This window comes from Theobroma cacao, chromosome 8, assembly GCF_000208745.1.
Source record: "Theobroma cacao cultivar B97-61/B2 chromosome 8, Criollo_cocoa_genome_V2, whole genome shotgun sequence".
Classification (NCBI taxonomy): Eukaryota; Viridiplantae; Streptophyta; class Magnoliopsida; order Malvales; family Malvaceae; genus Theobroma; species Theobroma cacao.
In genome coordinates, this window is record NC_030857.1 from 7,545,896 (window position 1) to 7,564,093 (window position 18,198).

General features: G+C 35.7%; 3 protein-coding genes across 4 annotated transcripts; 1 reads left to right on the forward strand and 2 right to left on the reverse strand.

Moving 5' to 3' along the window:
* LOC18592453 (probable methyltransferase PMT24) lies at positions 3,134 to 9,439 on the reverse strand. Its single transcript, XM_018126206.1, has 9 exons — positions 9,195 to 9,439; positions 7,235 to 8,384; positions 6,999 to 7,148; positions 5,827 to 6,097; positions 5,627 to 5,737; positions 5,342 to 5,516; positions 4,274 to 4,540; positions 3,672 to 3,866; positions 3,134 to 3,582 (listed from the first exon to the last, which is right to left on the reverse strand). The coding sequence occupies exons 2-9, from the start codon at positions 8,348 to 8,350 to the stop codon at positions 3,354 to 3,356; spliced, it is 2,514 nt and encodes an 837-aa protein (XP_017981695.1). The 5' UTR covers positions 8,351 to 8,384; positions 9,195 to 9,439; the 3' UTR covers positions 3,134 to 3,353.
* Positions 11,108 to 14,185, forward strand: LOC18592454 (protein STAY-GREEN LIKE, chloroplastic). Of its 2 annotated transcripts, none has more exons than XM_007019207.2 (5): positions 11,108 to 11,423; positions 12,592 to 12,801; positions 13,087 to 13,245; positions 13,491 to 13,637; positions 13,807 to 14,185. In XM_007019207.2, the coding sequence occupies exons 1-5, from the start codon at positions 11,256 to 11,258 to the stop codon at positions 13,927 to 13,929; spliced, it is 807 nt and encodes a 268-aa protein (XP_007019269.2). In that variant the 5' UTR covers positions 11,108 to 11,255; the 3' UTR covers positions 13,930 to 14,185. The 2 variants fall into 2 exon arrangements, with proteins under 2 accessions (XP_007019269.2, XP_017980869.1); XM_018125380.1 differs by having other exon boundaries at positions 11,112 to 11,423; positions 12,625 to 12,801.
* Positions 14,592 to 15,617, reverse strand: LOC108663009 (uncharacterized mitochondrial protein AtMg00810-like). The gene has a single exon (XM_018125491.1). The coding sequence runs from the start codon at positions 15,615 to 15,617 to the stop codon at positions 14,592 to 14,594; it is 1,026 nt and encodes a 341-aa protein (XP_017980980.1).

Genomic DNA, 18,198 nt, shown 5'->3' on the forward strand with positions numbered 1-18,198 from the left:
AATAGAATTAATTTCAAAGTAATAAGAGGTGAATAAATTAAAATACATGCGATACATCATATTCTTTTACCGGGAAAATTATCCCTAATCTCCAGTAAGTTAGACTAAATTATTTCGTGGAAATATACTACACAAGGAAACTTTTAATATTAGCTTTAACGGGTTATTTATCCTCACAAACATGAGCTATGCATCATAAGAAGGCTCAGTTATCAAATCTAAATGTATCCGTGGATCAATTTGTCATACTGCAATTTCATCTGATCAATGATGAAGAGCTAGTCAATATTCTTCACAGTAAACTCTGTATCCGCAGACCAAGTTGAACAAATCTACATGAGTATATGATCCTGTCCATGAGCACAACAGACTGATATATTTAAATTACAGCTGACTAGTTTACAAAACTCTGTGTGCTCTCTCCTGAATCTGTTTGGTGCAGTCTCAAGGTAAAGAGACTACAGTTAGCAGCAGTAGAACTAGAGCCCTTCAATGGCAACTAGACGTTTCCATCTGATGAAGGGAGACTTCTATCTGTTTTAACTGCTTTCGACGTTGATATTGTTACAGAGTTGGTACCTTTAGAGGGAGATGAGGATGGAGCTGGAAGCTTCTTGGGCAGCATCTGTTCCCAATACTCCTTAGGTAATCTTGATGCTTCTGAGAGAACAATGAAAGCAAGAAGAGTGAAGAGCAAGCACTTGTGCCTCCAGGAACCTAACATGTTTGATTGTTGATGATCAAAAGATGCCTGGAGCTCTCCTTAACTTTCAAAGATAGCTTTAGAAGGTTTGTGGCAGCAGACATATTGAGTAATGTATGGAGACTGCCAACTTGTCTGTTTGAGGAAAGATGTGTCAATGGCAGACAAAGGGGAATTTGATAATAGTAAACTGTTAAGCAGCTCATGTTGTTGCTCTCATTTGTCTAATAAGAAGAAGAATCTGAGAATGCTAGTGAGCAATTTGAGGGATATAAATATTTATTTGGGGCCAGACATTGGCTGGGTGTATATACTTATGTTTGATCTTCCGGGTCTGGTAACAAATCTTTGTTGTCAGAGCAGCTGTAGTGCTATAATCAGTAAAGCCACTTTGACAATATAATACAACAAAGTAAGAACAATTAACCAACTAGGTATGCTAATTTAATAACATACATAAAATATTCACATGCTAGACCATTATGCTTCATGTTGCTCATGATCAGTAGCATGAAGCATGCACTATAGGTTCTTAGTACTATCATAAAACTTAATTAGACTAAACAGAGAACATTTTCTAGCACTATAATAGGTTTTTGCTTTGCATCTTGTCCATAACTAGCTTGAAATGTGTATTCTTGTCATTGGGGGAGGGGGGGTGGTTGACGAGATGGATTAAAAGATAGCTTTTGGCTCTGTCCTCAAATTTTTTTCAAGTACACAACAAAAGAGAATAAAAACTTATGGAGCACCATAGTAAACCAGGGAATGCATGTATATCTATCAATGGTTTGTATTAGTTATGACATTAATTTGATTTGATTTGCCAAACCTTAATGATAGCATACAATGCATTTTCTGAAGCATATTATATGAATGCACGGATGCATACTCTGTATACAAATCAGACCCCATAAAAGGATGTGGTATTGATAAAAGAATTTGCCAATAAAGTCCCCCAAGCCTATATATGCTCGAGAATAACCCCACCTAACCCCTAGCATTATTGTTCTTTAATTTCGATCATGCAAACATGAGGATGGTGCCCTTTTCATTATTTTTTTTGGATAGCTAAGAAGGCAAACAAGCTTATAACAACATTAGAAAAAGGTTAAGAACATTAGAAAAGGAAGTCCAAAAGAAGCATCTTAGACACTTTTGTATGCTACTTTACCAACATTCAGAAAATTTTACAATAAAATTTGTAGCAGTTTAAAACAGGTTATCTGTAGCGTCAGTGAGATAGGGATATATTTTATTACAAAGCCAGTGGTTTTTAAGGCACTCAATGTCTTGAAAATTATACCAAATAGTGCTTTAACAGCAATCAAAGGTCCAACAACTGACGTTTTTCCTCTTTCATTGGTTTTGTCAAAAGGGCAACTTGGCCGATTCACTGTCCTTAACAAAGAGGAGAGATGGTGTCCACTGAATCAAAAATTGAACCTCTTTTTGATGCTAGAAACTAGATCATTTTACAAGGTAGAAGAATGTCGGATGAAGAAAAATATTTCAAATTGGTGTAGGCGTGTTTGGAACAGGAAGAGTTGGAAGGAGGTGGACACTGCGCCTGTGTCAGAGTGGGTCCATTCCTTCACTCACTCATTGTGGTCTAAGTCTTGTTGACCAATTTGGTTCTGACAAGTTTTTAGTTAGGAAACTTGGGTTTACTATTAGGAGACCAGCCGCGAAGTTGTGCTACTAAAATTGACAGATCAGGAAGGAAAAAAGTTAATGAAATTCTGATTATAATGTTACTATGATGTAATACCAACAATCTGAATGTTTTTTGCCTTTTCCTCTCATCAACTATCAAAAGCTTTCTAGAGAAAAATGTGTAATTCTATGGCCCATCAACTGGAAGAAGTGTTTGCACTCCGTCTCCAACAATGTATGGCTTGAGTTGAAGAGGCCGGTCATTTTGTTTTTCCATGTTATTTTGCTTGCGAGGGCTCCTATTTGTATTTGTCCTGGAGTCATGCCTATGACCATGAGAGATAAAGATATTATAGTATTAATAATCAAAATGTAAGATCATTCCTAGCATCTTTAACATATGAAAGACAGGCATGATGGTAAATCGTGTTTGAGATCAGTATCAAATTATAGTGTTGGGTCAGCAGTGGAAATGCTGCTCGCCTGCCAATATAGAAGATAGCCCATATCTTCCTCAAAAGTTCAGTTGTCAAACCCCAATAATTAAGCAATGGTCCATAATCATGCAAGGCTAGCTACACTTTTAATATTTACTATTTATAAATGAAACATAGCTGAAGATACACGATTATACACATGCAACTAACCAACCTGAAGTTTTGACTCGTTGATCATGTAAACCCCCTCTGCGGGGGAAACTTCTAGCACGACCTATTGTTGGCCACAAAAAATGATAAACCAGAAATGCATAATTTATATACTAACAGTAGGGAGTAACATCAAGAATGAATTTGATTTTCATTAACATTCATAGTAATGAAATTACACATTCTAACTCAACCAGGGAAAATGGACACAAAAATTGTAACTGATATAAGCAGGTCTAAAATAAATCAACTATATAATTTTACATTTGCAAATGGATCACTAGACCTATGGTATATTATAACATCCTTGCAAAAAGAATTTGTAGTATCACGCCAAGTGCGTCAAATCAAATGATGGACGACTTTATAGTTTCTTCCTCAGTGGGACGCCAAAATGTCTTGCGAACACAAAGCAATCCTTCGTTGTCTTTTGAATAAATCATCCGGATCTCCCATTGTAGAGATTTAGCCAAGCTCTCCACCTCACTTATGGTTTCACCATTGTCTCGTACAATCAGCTTTCCTTCTGGCCTCAGAATTCGATCAACTTCTGCAATTACTGTAACCAACTTGCACCTATGGCCAGGAAAATCAACATCATATCAGGGAGGTAATCTTGGTTGAGAATGACAACTGCCAGAAATATAGCACGGAAGATAACAAACCTCTTTTTGGTAGTAGAGAAGAGATGGTCAGCATGAAGAACATCATATGTTCTGGGATATGTATTAAACGATTCACACCAATCATGATATATTCCAAACAGGCCACGTTCATAGATGATTGGAAGTGTATCAGAAGAGTCGATTGGAACTACATTCATAACCCACACTTTCAAGTCTTTCAGGGCTGCAGCAAACCTACAAACCGAAGCACAAAAGCATGAAAAGAGTAAGAACTAGGATAAAAGGTTATACAAACATCGAGATGCATTTCAAGAGAAGATATTTTAACAATAGCAACCGGGCAAAAATATTCTTGTAAATAACTTTTTTGAAAGTAGAAAAAAAAAAGGATAAACTGGTGAAAAGGGAAGGAATAGGGAGAAGAGAGGGGGATTACTTTTCCTCTAAAATTTGATACTTTCTTACAAAACCAAATTATAAGGTCCAAAAGGATGTGAGCAGAAATTTTCTTCCTTGGCAAATAAGATTATTGTAAGCTAATATTCAACTGAGCCTTTAATTTCACTTTGGGTAATTTTAGTCTTGGAAAAAGAAAGAGCCTAATAAATTCTGTCATAACTACAGAGAGGTTAATGAAATACCCTCCGTAAACAGCTTTCATATCCATGACATTTCTCACAGAAGACCAGTTGATTCCCATCCCATTCAAGTATGACTGGGAGACAACTGTTTTCCAGTGATTGTAGTCGGCAGTGAAATCCTCCTGAGCAGCTTTACCATAAACGCCAACCTGAGAATTCAACCAATATGGAGGTTGTTCCAACCGTTCTGGCCATTGTGCAGGCCAAAGGGATCCACGTTCTGAATCTACTGGCACTTTGTGCATGCATGCCTGAAGGGGTACATTCCTGAAGACATGAACCAGAAAATATTACCGAAGAGACTAGTGCAAACATTATTCGTCAAGAAAGTTGGGAGTACATTTCACTAAAGAGAAATGCTCCTTTAACCTAGTGAATACTTTTAGAGCAAATGTCCATGCATTAGCTTACATGGACAAAACTGCATTAGGAAACCGTTAATGAAACCCGTAGCATAAAGCATGTGCCATTCGCCCAAATGCAGCTTAAAAATTTAACAAAAGAAAAAAGGCAGGGGGCAATGGAAAATAATAATAAAAAAAAAAGCAATCCCTCTGAATTTGTTTCATTCTGAGATGGTTAATTGGCAAGTCAGATGGAGTGTTCAAAGGAAAAATTAACAGTCATATTTTGTTTCTCTATGTCTCAAGATATGCATGGCTGAGATACCTAAACGGAATTAAACACAACTAAATTTAGATCTACTTAATTTTTACATTTTAAAATAAACAAGAGTTTAGGACTAACTGTAGCCAAATTAAAGAACTTCTCTCTTTTCCTAGTGACTAATTCTTGTAACAGTGAAGAAGATAATAAAATGTAGCACCTAAATTTTATGTTAGACACTTTTAGAATTGCACTGCAAGGTTTATGGTGACAAGAAAATCATACGCAGTAAACTTAACGTCACACCCATTCAATCATTTTAAAAGCTGGTTTCCAATTGATTATGAACTTTATTTCACATTTTATTTGGGCATCATTTACAATTATCAGGTAACATTTCATATTTTGTATAGTGACTGTTAAGCAAGCGAAAATATACTGATGGTTAAAAGTAACAATTACCAGGCTGCATTAGGATCATCAGATTCTTCACAAAGTGGAGGTATATTTCTAGATCTTTTATTGTAGCACTCATTGGAAGTTGGCTTTCGATAAATTGCAGCTCCGACAGCATTCAGTCTGTCCTTTTTAATGACCACCAGATCCCAGCACATTGACTTTGTTAGCCGAGACATCTCTGCCATCAATAACCACAGCCCACAAAAAAGAAATAGAAAGACACATTAAGGTAAATCAGAATCTAATTTTCTCTTTGGAGACACATGACTAGATTATAAAGTAATTTACCTTGCCAAATGCCAACATCTTCAGGGAGCTTCTGGTAGACTGGAGTAGCAGACCACACAAAGTAACCACCAGGTCGCAGGACACGATTGAGCTCTAGCAGAAGTTTGCCACCTGAAATATGCCTCAAAAAGTGTCTCTATATTAGAAAAGAATATAACAGTAAATAACTAAATACTGATAAAAATAGAATGAAATTCCACCTTCAATGTGCCAAGGGACCCTGCAACGTGCACAGTGCACAAGATCAAAGACAGAACTAGGAAAAGGTAGCCTTTTGGTGCCCATCACAGATAATATGGCAGGAATTCCACGTTCAAGTGCAAACTGCACTTGGGCTTCATGCTCATCCTTAGGAGCAAATGACATTGCAAGAACATCTCTTTCTAAAAGATAGCCTCCAAAGCTAGCCACCCCACACCCAACATCCAGTATCACATGGCTTCTTTTTCCCCACGCAATTTCTGGAACAGACTGCATTGTTGAAGCAAATTTGCATTCAAAGTAAGAGAGAAAAAATAATTTCAACAAAAAATAAAAGCTATACAAACTAAATCCCAAGGTAGTTAGCTAGCCCAACTGGAATATTAAAATAAGTTGAAGAAAGGAGAATAATAAAAGTAAATGAATACATAAAAATAAAATAAAATAAAATAAAATAAAGGAGATGAAGAAACATTAAGGACTACATAAGCAATGGGTAATGGTTTGAGTAAAAGTTTTTGGGAAAAAAAAGAAATAATGATGCCAATGTTTTGGAATAGCTTCAAGTTCCTGGGGTGGCTCAGGTTTCACAATGGAAATAATGTGAGATGTTAAACCAGATGAATGTCTTCATTAGATGAAATGGCGTATCATAGAGAAAAAAAGTCCCAGTAGCTAAAATAGGCTATAGCCAATTATCATAAATTTGCTCATTAGAAAGAGTTAAGTGTGTGCGCAAGCATGTCTATATATGATTGTTGTCCAAGTACACATAATGAAAGAGAGTGAGAGACAGCTTATTAGAGTTAAGTGCGTGCATGCATGTATATACAAGTAGAAGCTTAAGAGAGATCTAATTTGGAGGACTTGTATGATTGTCCTGCACATGGTAATTTATGTGGTTTTTTTAAACATAATAATCATACAGATCCATGGCTCTAAGTAGATTATAGACTTCATGATTTTAATCATGTCAATAATAAATTATCTAGAAAAATGAAAAGGAAATTCTTAAAATTACTCTTCACAACAATGTGCTGCTTTTTCCTTTGAAAGCATTCTAAAAATAGTTGGTAATCATAAATTAGCAACCACCAATGCATAATATAAGCAGGAATATATCCAAACAGCTTATGTTAGTAGACAGAAAAAAAAAATGAAAAGGACTTACATCTTGAATAAAATCAATGTAATGAAGTGCACCATTCTTAAACTGAGTTCCACCACCAGGAAACGTAAGGTATTCACCATTTACTTGAACCCAATTTTGGTGCCCCTTAACCTCTGCAAGCTTGGTGTGGGGGACATTGTAGTACCATATCTGCACCAAGCACCAAAACAATAAATTTCAATCAAAGTAAATACAGAAAACACAAGCACTTGTTCATGCAGCAGATAGGTGTTTACTTTGTCCCTGCTTTTAGGCCACTTTACTGAGCGCTTGTATCCTTCAGGTAGAGGGACAAGACATGTAGGAGCTTCCGCAGGACAATGCCTCTCTCGATGTTCATAGTGCTTTGTACTTGGAAGCTTTCTGATAACTTGCCAATTGTCTAGGCAAGGTATGTAGTCTGGCCCAGCAGTTGACTTACAGACTTTCCAATGGTGGCCATTCTTTTCACTGGATATTGAAGAGTGTTGTGATTTCTTCTCATTCTGTGATTCTACTGCTTGAGTTGACCAAGCTCCATTTTGAGTAGTAGACTCAGTCAAAATTTCTGACTGAGCACCAGCAGGGAGCATCTCATTTGAAGCTTGACTGTTTTCCCGGCTTTCCACACTATTCTTCACAGCACTTTGTTCTGAATGTTTGTCTTGATTTTGGTCATTCTTCTCCTCAGTCGAAATAGCCTCTTTGTCAATGCTTTTAGTTTTATCTGCAGTTTCTTCTTCCTCATAGTTCTTCTCACCCTCAGCTGACTCAGATCTGTTTTCACCTGAGCTCTCCTCTAATTCTGTCTGCAAATTTTTATTCATTTCACCACCTTCATTCTCTGCTTCTCCAGTTTCTGAATTTGATTCTCCCTCTCTTGCATTTGTTTCCCCATCTTTCCCATTTCCATTCCCATCATCTTCATCCACCATTTTCAGTTCATTTTCTGACTTAGTTTTCTCATCAGAACTCTCATTTGCACGATTCTCTTCCTGGTTTTCCTCAGCTGAATTCTGGGACTCCGTGTTCTCATTTTTTCTCTCAACCACTAAGTTCTCTGTCATATTATCCTCATCAGTATTTTCAGATTCTTTATGAGGCATACCAGTGGCATCTTCTCTTGGTGCACCTTCGGGTAGATCACCTGAGGTATCATCAAATTGCTTAGAAACACTTTTTGGCACTGTTGGTTTCACCTCATTTGTGGTCTCCTGAGATGACAATTCTGAATTCTGAACTGGAACAACTGATGAGGACATGAACATCCAAATCCCAACTAAACAAAAAGCAACAAACACAACTATAGTAGCAGTCGAACAATAACTTGATGACTTCCTCCCATCAACTCTGGAATACTTGGCCAATGCCATGCTTCTTTGTAATGGATTTTCTTGTTACATACAGCTGGAACGGCAATAACAGCTAATCAATTAGTACCACAACCAAACGTCTTCCAATCTTATTTCAACAATAAAAAACCAGTTACAATTTCATGTCCATATAATTTAGTAAATCAAACTGATAGATAAAAACATCACGGCACAAAAAAAAAGGATCTAGACAGCGAAATCTATAAACCATTGAATCCAAAAGTAGAGCAGATAATTATTTGCGGCAGTCAAAAACCACCAATATGCCAAAACAAGCGAATGGGAACTCAATCACTTGTATCTATTCCTCAAGTTTTTCTATAAGGAAAATAAAAAACTTGAAAATATTAAAGCTAAAATCTTCCATAGAAGCAACCATTACATGTTGCTAGTAAAGAGTTAACTCCTAAGTAAACATAGCTACCAATAATTTTCAAACATCATTGGTAACAGCAAATGAGACCAATACAGTGTTTTTCTAAATACAATGTTTTCGAATAAAGATTAAAACTTTATACTCAAATTTAAATCTTTTCTTGATTTACGAAAGAGACCCAGATCCATAAATATAAGACCCATAAAAGTTCTCTCAGATTGATTCTTCAATCTTTAGCTATTGAAGTTCAACTTACAGAAGTCCTGATCAGCAAAAAAAGCAGAAACAGTAACTTAGAAACAGCATTTGACATTACCTTAACAGATAATGAAGAGTTTAGTTGCGGAAGGAAAAGACAGGAACAGAAGAAAGATACTATCTAACTTGAAAACATGAATAACAAAGAGAATGCAGAAAAAATCTATGTACTATGTTTATCATGACAGGAGAAAGGATTTAAGACTGTACCTCTTTTTTTTTTCTCTGTTTTCTTTGGTGGGGTTGTTGTAGTAGGGATCTGGGTCTGGAGAAATTTAGGTGTCTTTGCTCATTTTATTAATCTCATTGGTAAAAGGACAGAGACACAGGAGGTGGGAATGAAGCTGAAGCTGACTTTTTATGCAAGTGGAGTTCTGGCCCTTGACAGCAGATTATTACTATACTACTGGTATACTAGTATTATGTTGGTTTTTGTTTGGCTTGACGCTATGTTTACTGGGAATGCGCAATAGGTGGAAATAAATATCACTGAGATCGGGAAAATATATATCTGTATCTTGAATATTGCTATAATTATTTTAACCATGTTAATTAATTACAAATTGATTAATTGAGGAATGCACATGTCTTCAATTTGGGACTCTCAATCTCCATGTGTCTTGGGAAATTCCTTGAACCACATTTTTATTTTATCTGGGAAATGACAAATTATATCCAATACTTGATTTAATGATAATAATTTACCTATCTCTGATTTAAAAAAATATATAATCTATCTCAAAACATTAGTAAGAGATATGACAAATGATATGTTTATAATTAAGAATTTTTTTATTTAATAAATATGTCTTTTAAATTAAAAATATGATTATTTGACAATAATAATGTTACTAATTTCATGTAAATAATTTTTTTCATTTAATAAATATGTTATTTGTGATCATGATAATAACATTATGTTCATGAAATTTACCTAAATAAGACTTTTATTAAATCTACATTTAAAGTAACATAATTGATTCAAATTGATAGTCCATTTTAGGCAGCTGACTCCTGGGGCACATGCTTGTGCTCCAAAAATTTCTCTCATATTTGAAATCTCATCATTTTTCTTTTATGTACAAATGAGCATAATTTATACTATTCTTTTTATGTACAAATCTTCATAAAATTTTTTAAAATGAATCATTAACAAAACTTTTACGTAGTTTTATCTCATTCTAGCAAACGAAATTATTTTATTTTCAAAATAAAAAATGAGTTTAATGTCGAAAAAAAAAAAAGGCATGGAGAATTGTCACAGCAGCTTGTGACGGCGATGTCGGCGTTCATTGCACACTGCACCGACACTCAATTTTACATGCAGATATGGAAGTCGCTTTCAAAAGCCCATTAATCAGAACATGGGCCATGAGCCCACCTAAGCTTACCTTCATTAAATTCATCAATTTTTGTTTTTTATATTCATTTGAATACATCATCTTTCTATAAAGATTTCCTTGACATATCGTTCATAATGATTTTCCTCTTTTTTTAAAAAAAGAAAAGAATTAAAATGGCATAATGTCACTGTGCTAACAAGACATTCTAGGTGTACTTTAGGAAAAGAAATTCTATGATGGGCCTTGACTGAGGTCCCCTCTGCGAGTCGTTGGGCCAAGCATAGATTGGATACATATTGGGTCCACAACATAGGCCTCTATTTTGTTACACCTGACTCATGGAGTCTCAGTTTTCACCAAACAAGGAAAATGCACCTCTGTCAAACTGCAAAAAGGGAAAGTTTGGCCAAAACGCACCGTAGTGAAAGTGTTTGAAACAAGAACCCAAATCACATGATAAATTTTCAACACATCATGAATAGTATATCATCAAAATGACACCCTATGCCTTTTTCAAACTAAATTTGCTGTTAAGAATCAAATTCCCTTCCCTTGCTAATAATGTCATGAATTTTTCCCCACCAGAACCCGATTATAGCCACATCATTACATTATCCAAAAGTTATCAATATTTCAACAGACATAGATGACCTGGCGCAACCTTTAAACTCATGCAGCCAATCACAATCCTCCTGCCAATATTTTCAAAATAAAAAAAACAAATGTGTGATTGACATAGATGTTGGACCAGTGGGGTCCAATGAATCACAAATCCACGTGAAACCAAAAACCAAAATCTCTGAACATCAATTCTCCACGTACCCATCATATCATCCCCTTTCTTTTCTCTCTGGAAAAGCTCACAGGGAAGACAATGGTGGGCTTTCAACAATGAAGAAGAAGAGAAAGAGTGGGTTATGCTTGTCCCATGGCCTGCCATTCTGCTTACTATGCCTCCTTTTCACCTTCACCATTCAAAGACTATGCTGCCAAGAACAGAAAATTTCGGCCTTCAGAAGGATTCAGGCCTCTTCGCCTTCAGGGTTCTTCCATTAGCAGCACTGCTAGAGCCTCCTGCAACACTCTTGTCTCTGAGGTGTTCTTCTATTCTCTCTTTTTTTAGAAACTCTTGTTTTGTAATGGCATTGTTATATATAAATGTTAGATGGACGTATTTCAACTTAACGGCTTACTATCATTAGGATTATTAGCAAAATGACAATTGGCTTGTTCTTGAAATGGAAGTTGCTTTAAAGAATGGCATTTTAATGTAGTTTTAGAATATGCCTAAGTTTTGTTCATACACCATTAACAATCTCTACTTCCTTCATTTTGGCTGGCTAGGCTTTGCTTGGACTGTTTATGAATTAAATCGATGCCTGACACACATTATAGGGGAAAAAAGGCATATAATCTAGTAATATTTTGGTTATGTTCATAATATTAAAGTGGTGATAAAGTTAATCTCACATAAGTTAAGTTGGAATATTCTGGATATATAGATATATAAAGATAATTTCACCTTCTGTAAATTGATTTTAGATTTGATGTCCATCTAAATTTCAACTCGGCTCGGAATAGGCATCTTTGTGGGCTTATATGAGAAACTCGAGCCATGCTTTGGGTGATTCAGTGATGGGAAATGTAAAATATCATTGCATCAGGATTGATAGACTTGAAACATTCACCCGATTTCACTTCCACATAATTTGCTTTGCAATTACAGAAATGGCTCCCAATTGATGCTATTAGTTCCTGCAGTGATATATTTCCTGCAGCCACAAAACTCCATACTCGAGTCCTCAGCTTGTTACAGGAAAGACCTATGGTGCCTGCTTGATTTCATGTGACCTAGCCTTTTTGCTTTAATTTATTACTTCATGAAGACAATGCTAAAGCACGGCATGTTCTTTTGCGTGGTTGCTTGAAAGTTGAAACTGTGCCATAGCTGCGTTGTGTATAAAAGAGATTTACTAAAACTAATCATTAGCTTCAAATAGGAATGCATTTAATCCTGTCTATTGCCTGTTGTATATTTTGCACATGATGAAATAGGCATTGTATGGCTAGTTCTGGAAAAATCTAAACATAGAAATTGCACTCCTTACAGCATTTTCTCATGTCAATTTATGAATCCCAATCACTGACTGAGATCCTAAAATTCTGTTTTTCAATCTGTTTTCCCTGCAACAATTGAAAACAGCATAAAACTTCCTGCCCATATTAATTGAACATTATACTGAAAAAGTTGAACCAATTTCCAGTTATTCTTTTGGATTTTATTGTCCGATTTCCAGGCTGCAAGGCTTTTGGGTCCTCCAGCAAGTTTCGAAGCTTCAAAACTCAAAGTTGTTTTCATGGGAGAGGGGCTAAAAAATTATTCTGCAACAATCCCAAGAACCTACATCCTTTCCCACTGTGACTTCACAGCTAACTTAACATTAACCATCTCCAATGTCATCAACCTTGATCAGGTATGAATGCCATTATTTTGCTATCTTGGTATTTAAACTTTGTACCAAATGTTCTTTTTTTTTTTCTCTCTTTTTTAACATTGTACCAATTTTTAAATCTGCACAGATTTTTTGAAATTTGTTTGAATCTAAAAGTTCTGATGGAGGTATAAACAGTTAAATCTTCATGGAGTTAGCATTCAGTATGTCGTTTCCATTGGTGTGAATATATTTGCATTTGAGGAATTTAATTTGAAACACCTAATATTTGATTGCTCTTTTATACATTGCATGTGTCCATGGCAGTTGAAAGGGTGGTGCCATAAGGATGACGTGGTAGCTGAGTGGAAGAAAGTGAAAGAGACCATGTTACTCAATGTGCATTGTTACGTAAGCGGTCCCAATCTCTTGCTTGACCTTGCTGCTGAGTTTAGATACCACATTTTCTCCAAGGAATTACCTTTGGTAAGTTTTCCTCCCTTACATCAGAAAAGAATAAGACTACAAGATGACTAGAAACTTAGAACTCAGCTTTGATGTGTTTGACTTTCACATGGCATCTTTGTGATCTCAATATGAATTTACTCCTCCATTTGGCCATCGAATAAACTGATTTATCTTTCAGCGTGCTGTGTTTACTTGCAATGCTAGTGACAATCTGTTGGTTGAATGACTAATACTTGCTGAACTTTTGTTGCAATGCAAAGTAGGTACTTAAAGCTGTGCTCCATGGAGATTCAGTCCTTTTCACCGAAAACCCTGAGCTACTTGATGCTGTAGTTTGCGTTTACTTTCACTCTAGCTTGCCAAAGTACAATCGCATAGAATGTTGGGGACCACTCAAGGATGCTGCAGAGGTAATATCAAACCCCGATAGTTTCATAGTTTGCTGCATACATTCAAAGGCTGCTTACTCTCTCTCAAAGAATTATCAATGCCAGCTTTCAACTGGTACTTTCTGTGAGGAAAGTCATTAACCTCAATAATGAACCGGTTTTCTCTCAATGCATTTTTTATTTTCATCAGGGAAGACTAGGCAATCAAGTTCAAGGTTTATTAACAGCACATAAGGAAAGTTCCTCTCCGCCAGAAAAGTGGGGAAGAAGGCCAAAATCCATCTTTCAAGCTCTGTTTACTTTCCTTCTTTGACTTGTGTAACTGGTCAATGGGCTGGTTTCTTGCCTCATGGCTGCAATACAAGCCAAGGACAAGTGAAGTGGAGAAGAATACAATAAAAGTTGAATACTAAGACTCAAAAGGCAAGGCATCCATTTCATGAAAGAAGGATTTTGCTTCTGATTCTTTTGTGATTGATGCATTAGTTGAATTGGATTGGAAATGTAAATGAACAATTCTTCTGCAACTGAGGCCATTTGTTCATTCATTAACTAATGGCTATTTTCTTTGTTGCTTTGTAAATCAACAGTAAAGCTATCCTATTACAAAGGGCTCTCTGTTAAACTTTCAAAAAAATAGGTGAAGGAAAATGAAGGAGAGTCGAGAGAACGATTAAGAGCAGTAAGATGAAGAAAAAAAAACAGAACCTCATTTTCATTCATATCAGTTTGCTACATAAAGCAAGAACAGAAAACAGAATAGAAACTAACAACTACCCACTAAGTGAACTCAATAGATAACTGATCCATAATTCTAAGTAGTAGACTAACAAGTGTCAAGTAGGATAACCAACAATAACTGACTGCAACATAAGAAAATAAGACTAAACTTAACTGAGTCTTATGCATCAGCATGTAGTGTCTACTGGCTGCTCAGATAAACACTGTCAACAACTAAAGAGATGCATTCCAACTTCAACGCACCTCCTTGGAATGTATCTCACACACACCAAGCATAGTCTTGAGATAAACAAATCTTTCCTTACTCAAACTCTTGGTCAGAATATCTGCTAGTTGTTTAGAAGAATTGTAGTGATACACAGCAATTTCTTTTTCTTTGATGGCATCTCGAATGGCATGATATTTCACCCTTATGTGTTTTGTTCTCCCATGATGCACTGGATTGTTGGCAATATCAATTGCAGATTGATTGTCAATCCAGAGAGTTGTTTCTTCTCTTTGCTTAAATCCAATATCTTTAAGCATTTTTCTCAACCACAAGGCGTGATTAGTAGCAATAGTAGCAGCTATATACTTAGCCTCTGCGGTGGACTGTGCAACTACATCTCGTTTCTTGCAATTCCAAGTAAACATAGCACTACCGAAAGAAAAACAAAAACCTGTGGTGCTTCGAGAATCCTCAAGACTTCCAGCCCAGTCACTGTCGCAATACCCCAATAGATTATTGCTGGATTTTTTACTGAATTTGAGACCAAAATTCATTGTCCCTTTCACATACCGTAACACCCTTTTGGCTGCAATAAAGTGAAATTCTGATGACTTTTGCATATACCTTGAAAGAACACTAGCAGCATACATTATATCAGGCCGAGAAGCTGTCAGATACAATAAACATCCAACTAGACTTCTATAAACTACACCATTATCATCTCCACTACCATCATTCTTGCAAAACTTATTGTTTGAGGTTAATGGAGTGTCTACTGACTTACAAGCTTCCATGTTGAATCGTTGCAGCAACTCCCTTGCATATTTGGTTTGATGAATACATATATAATCTGGTTTTTGAACAATTTCCATGCCCAGAAAGAAAGTCATCTCACCAAGATCTGTCATTTGAAACTCCTGCTTCATCTTCATTTTAAAATCATCCACAACATAACTATCTGGACCTGTGACAAGTAAGTCATCAACATACAATGAGACCAACAAATTTACAAAGCCATTTAAATTCAACACATACAAAGTTGGCTCATTCATGCTTGGATTGAATCCTTTACTCCTCAAGTAATTGTCAATTCGTTCATACTAGGCCCTTGGAGCCTGTTTAAGAACATATAGTGCTTTAAGAAGCCTGCAAACTTTGTTCTCATTTCTTTTCTCCACAAAACCTTCCGGTTGCTCAATGTAGACATCTTCTGTTATGAAGCCATTCAAAAATGCAGATTTCACATCTAAGTGCCAGATCTTCCAACTTTCTTTGGCTGCCAAGGCTGTTAGAAGTTGAATGGTATTGTGTTTAGCCACTGGTGCAAACGTCTCAGAGAAGTCTACCCCATATTCTTGAGCATACCCTTTAGCTACCAAACATGTAAAACCCGACCCTATAAATACATGTCATGACATACATGCATTGAGTAGCATGTTATTACGCTAGAAAAGCACCTAAGAATAGACGAAACCTGATATTGTACTTAACGGTACACTTAAATTGATTTAACCTCGAACTAGTTCAAATAGGAATTGTAGGATAAAATTTAATATTTTATAGTCCAGGAATGACTAAAAATGATTGTTCGGAGTTCGAGGGTTCATTTGGGGTAAAATTAGAAATTTTGATATTCAAGAGCAAAATCGTCATTTTGCCACCTAAGATAATAATTTGATCATGGAGTGAAATTTTTGACCAAGATTAACTATTCGGAGTATAATTTAATGATAGGAAGTGAAAAAGTTTAATTCTGGTGATTTTTGGAGTGTAGGGGCAAAATCGTAATGTTACCACCCACGGATAAAATTTGAGATTTTGAGAGAATTTAGATCAAATTTGATAAATTGGAGAATGGTATAAGTATAGGGATGAAAAAATGTCTATGGGCAATTTTTCAATTTTTGGGGCAAAAAAATGTAATTTTTGACTTTTACGGGGCAAAAGTGTAAATTGCAAAAATTCCTCCACCGAGACTTTGGATGAGTCTGAGAAATTTTATCTAAGCTATGAATATATGAGACAAGTGTATGGTGAAAATTTGGAAACAATTTGATGAAATTTTAAAAATGGGCCAATGGGAAAAGTGACATGTGGTATTTTTTTAATGAAATAATATTATTTTTAATGAAAGTCAGCCCATTTAACCCAAAATTTTGAGTGCTGGCCGGCCATAAGGAAGAAAAAGAGAGGAAATAGAGAGAGGAAGGAAGAAAAAAAGAAAAACCAAAAAAGAAACAAGAAAATTCAAAGAGAAATTCACGGTTTCGACCGTTTACGCGTCTAACGGTAAGTTTTTTCGATTTTAGCTTGATTTCTACCTTTCCTATGCCTTTATTTCCATTTAGCATGCTTGATGAGAGAGATCAAAAAGTGATATCAAGGGCTGGACGAAATTATAGGGGAGAGAAATTGAAATTTTTAGGTTTGATTTTTAGTTAAATTGATAGTTTTAGTTAGTTAAATGTGTTTAGAAATTAAATTGGGCAAGAAATCATTAAATTTTCACAATACCCACTCTTGGCTGGATGCGCAATGCTGTACAATGATGATGAATTGATTTTATTCTAAGGAAATGAAGAGAAAATGATGAAAAAATGGTTAAATGTGATAAAAAACAAAGTAGAAAATGAACCGAGTTAATGTCCATTTTTGGCCGAATTTTTCAAAGAAGGGAGTGAGCTGATTTTGTTTTTTTAGAAGGTTATTGGCTGAATATTTAATTGTTAGAAATGTTGGAGAGAGAAAGGGATGATTTAGAGCTAAAATAGAGCGCGTTAGCAATTTATCGAGCAAAGTGCCCAAAATAGGTTAATACCGCGTTTAAGCCGTTTTAGGCTATTCCATTTCATACCATGCATTAGTATAGGATTTAAGTTAATGATATAGTGATTTAGCATCAATGTGATGATTTGTGTAAATTTTTGTAATGTGTCTAGGAGGAGAGCCCTCCGAAAAAGGTAAAGAAGTCGTACCCGATAAGTAGTGATCGGGGCGCTTAGAAAGCTTTTAGTTTGTACAAACCTGTGAGTAAACTTATTATTATTGTAAATTATCTAGAGTTTATTTTAAAATGCCCTTTATGTATTTTATAAAATGAGAACGAGATTAAAACGGGATTTTGATGTTTTAGGAATAAATGTGAAAAATAAAAATATATTGTATTGAATATGAAATTGAGTAATTGGAGGCTCCAAATTGACTTGAAAAATATATATTTTTCTAAGAATGGCTTATGAGAAACGAGTATATGGTGGCTATTTTTTGTGAATGCATTGGGAAATTAATGTAAGTTGTTTTACTATGCAGGCTGGATAATAAATAAAAGCCACGTTATACTGTCGAAATTTTATTAAAAATTGGTGGGTTTAGTCCACTGCAGTGACGGGTTTTCGTGGACTACCTATTAGAAGGGCACGGTAAAACCAGTTATATAGTTACTCCGTTTGTAGAGGCGAGGAGGGTAACTCCCCGAGTAGTATTAAGAGCTCACTTCACGTCGAACCCCCTAATGAATGTGTAACTCGGCCAACGCCAAGGAACGACTTGTTTTCAACACTAACCTATGTTTAACATGTAAATATCTTAACAACCTTGGCAGACTCGGTTAGATGCCTCGACCAAGGTATCCCC

Excerpts from the sequence above, each read along its gene's own strand:
- LOC18592453 (XM_018126206.1), bottom strand. The coding sequence starts at position 8,350 with ATGGCATTGGCCAAGTATTCCAGAGTTGATGGGAGGAAGTCATCAAGT. Across the intron at positions 5,738-5,826 it reads GGTCCCTTGGCACATTGAAG|GTGGCAAACTTCTGCTAGAG; the intron begins GTGGAATTTCAT and ends GGCATATTTCAG. Across the intron at positions 4,541-5,341 it reads GATGATCCTAATGCAGCCTG|GAATGTACCCCTTCAGGCAT; the intron begins GTAATTGTTACT and ends TCATGTCTTCAG.
- LOC18592454 (XM_007019207.2), top strand. The coding sequence starts at position 11,256 with ATGGCCTGCCATTCTGCTTACTATGCCTCCTTTTCACCTTCACCATTC. Across the intron at positions 11,424-12,591 it reads GCAACACTCTTGTCTCTGAG|TTATTCTTTTGGATTTTATT; the intron begins GTGTTCTTCTAT and ends ACCAATTTCCAG. Across the intron at positions 13,638-13,806 it reads CACTCAAGGATGCTGCAGAG|GGAAGACTAGGCAATCAAGT; the intron begins GTAATATCAAAC and ends TATTTTCATCAG.
- LOC108663009 (XM_018125491.1), bottom strand. The coding sequence starts at position 15,617 with ATGAATGAGCCAACTTTGTATGTGTTGAATTTAAATGGCTTTGTAAAT.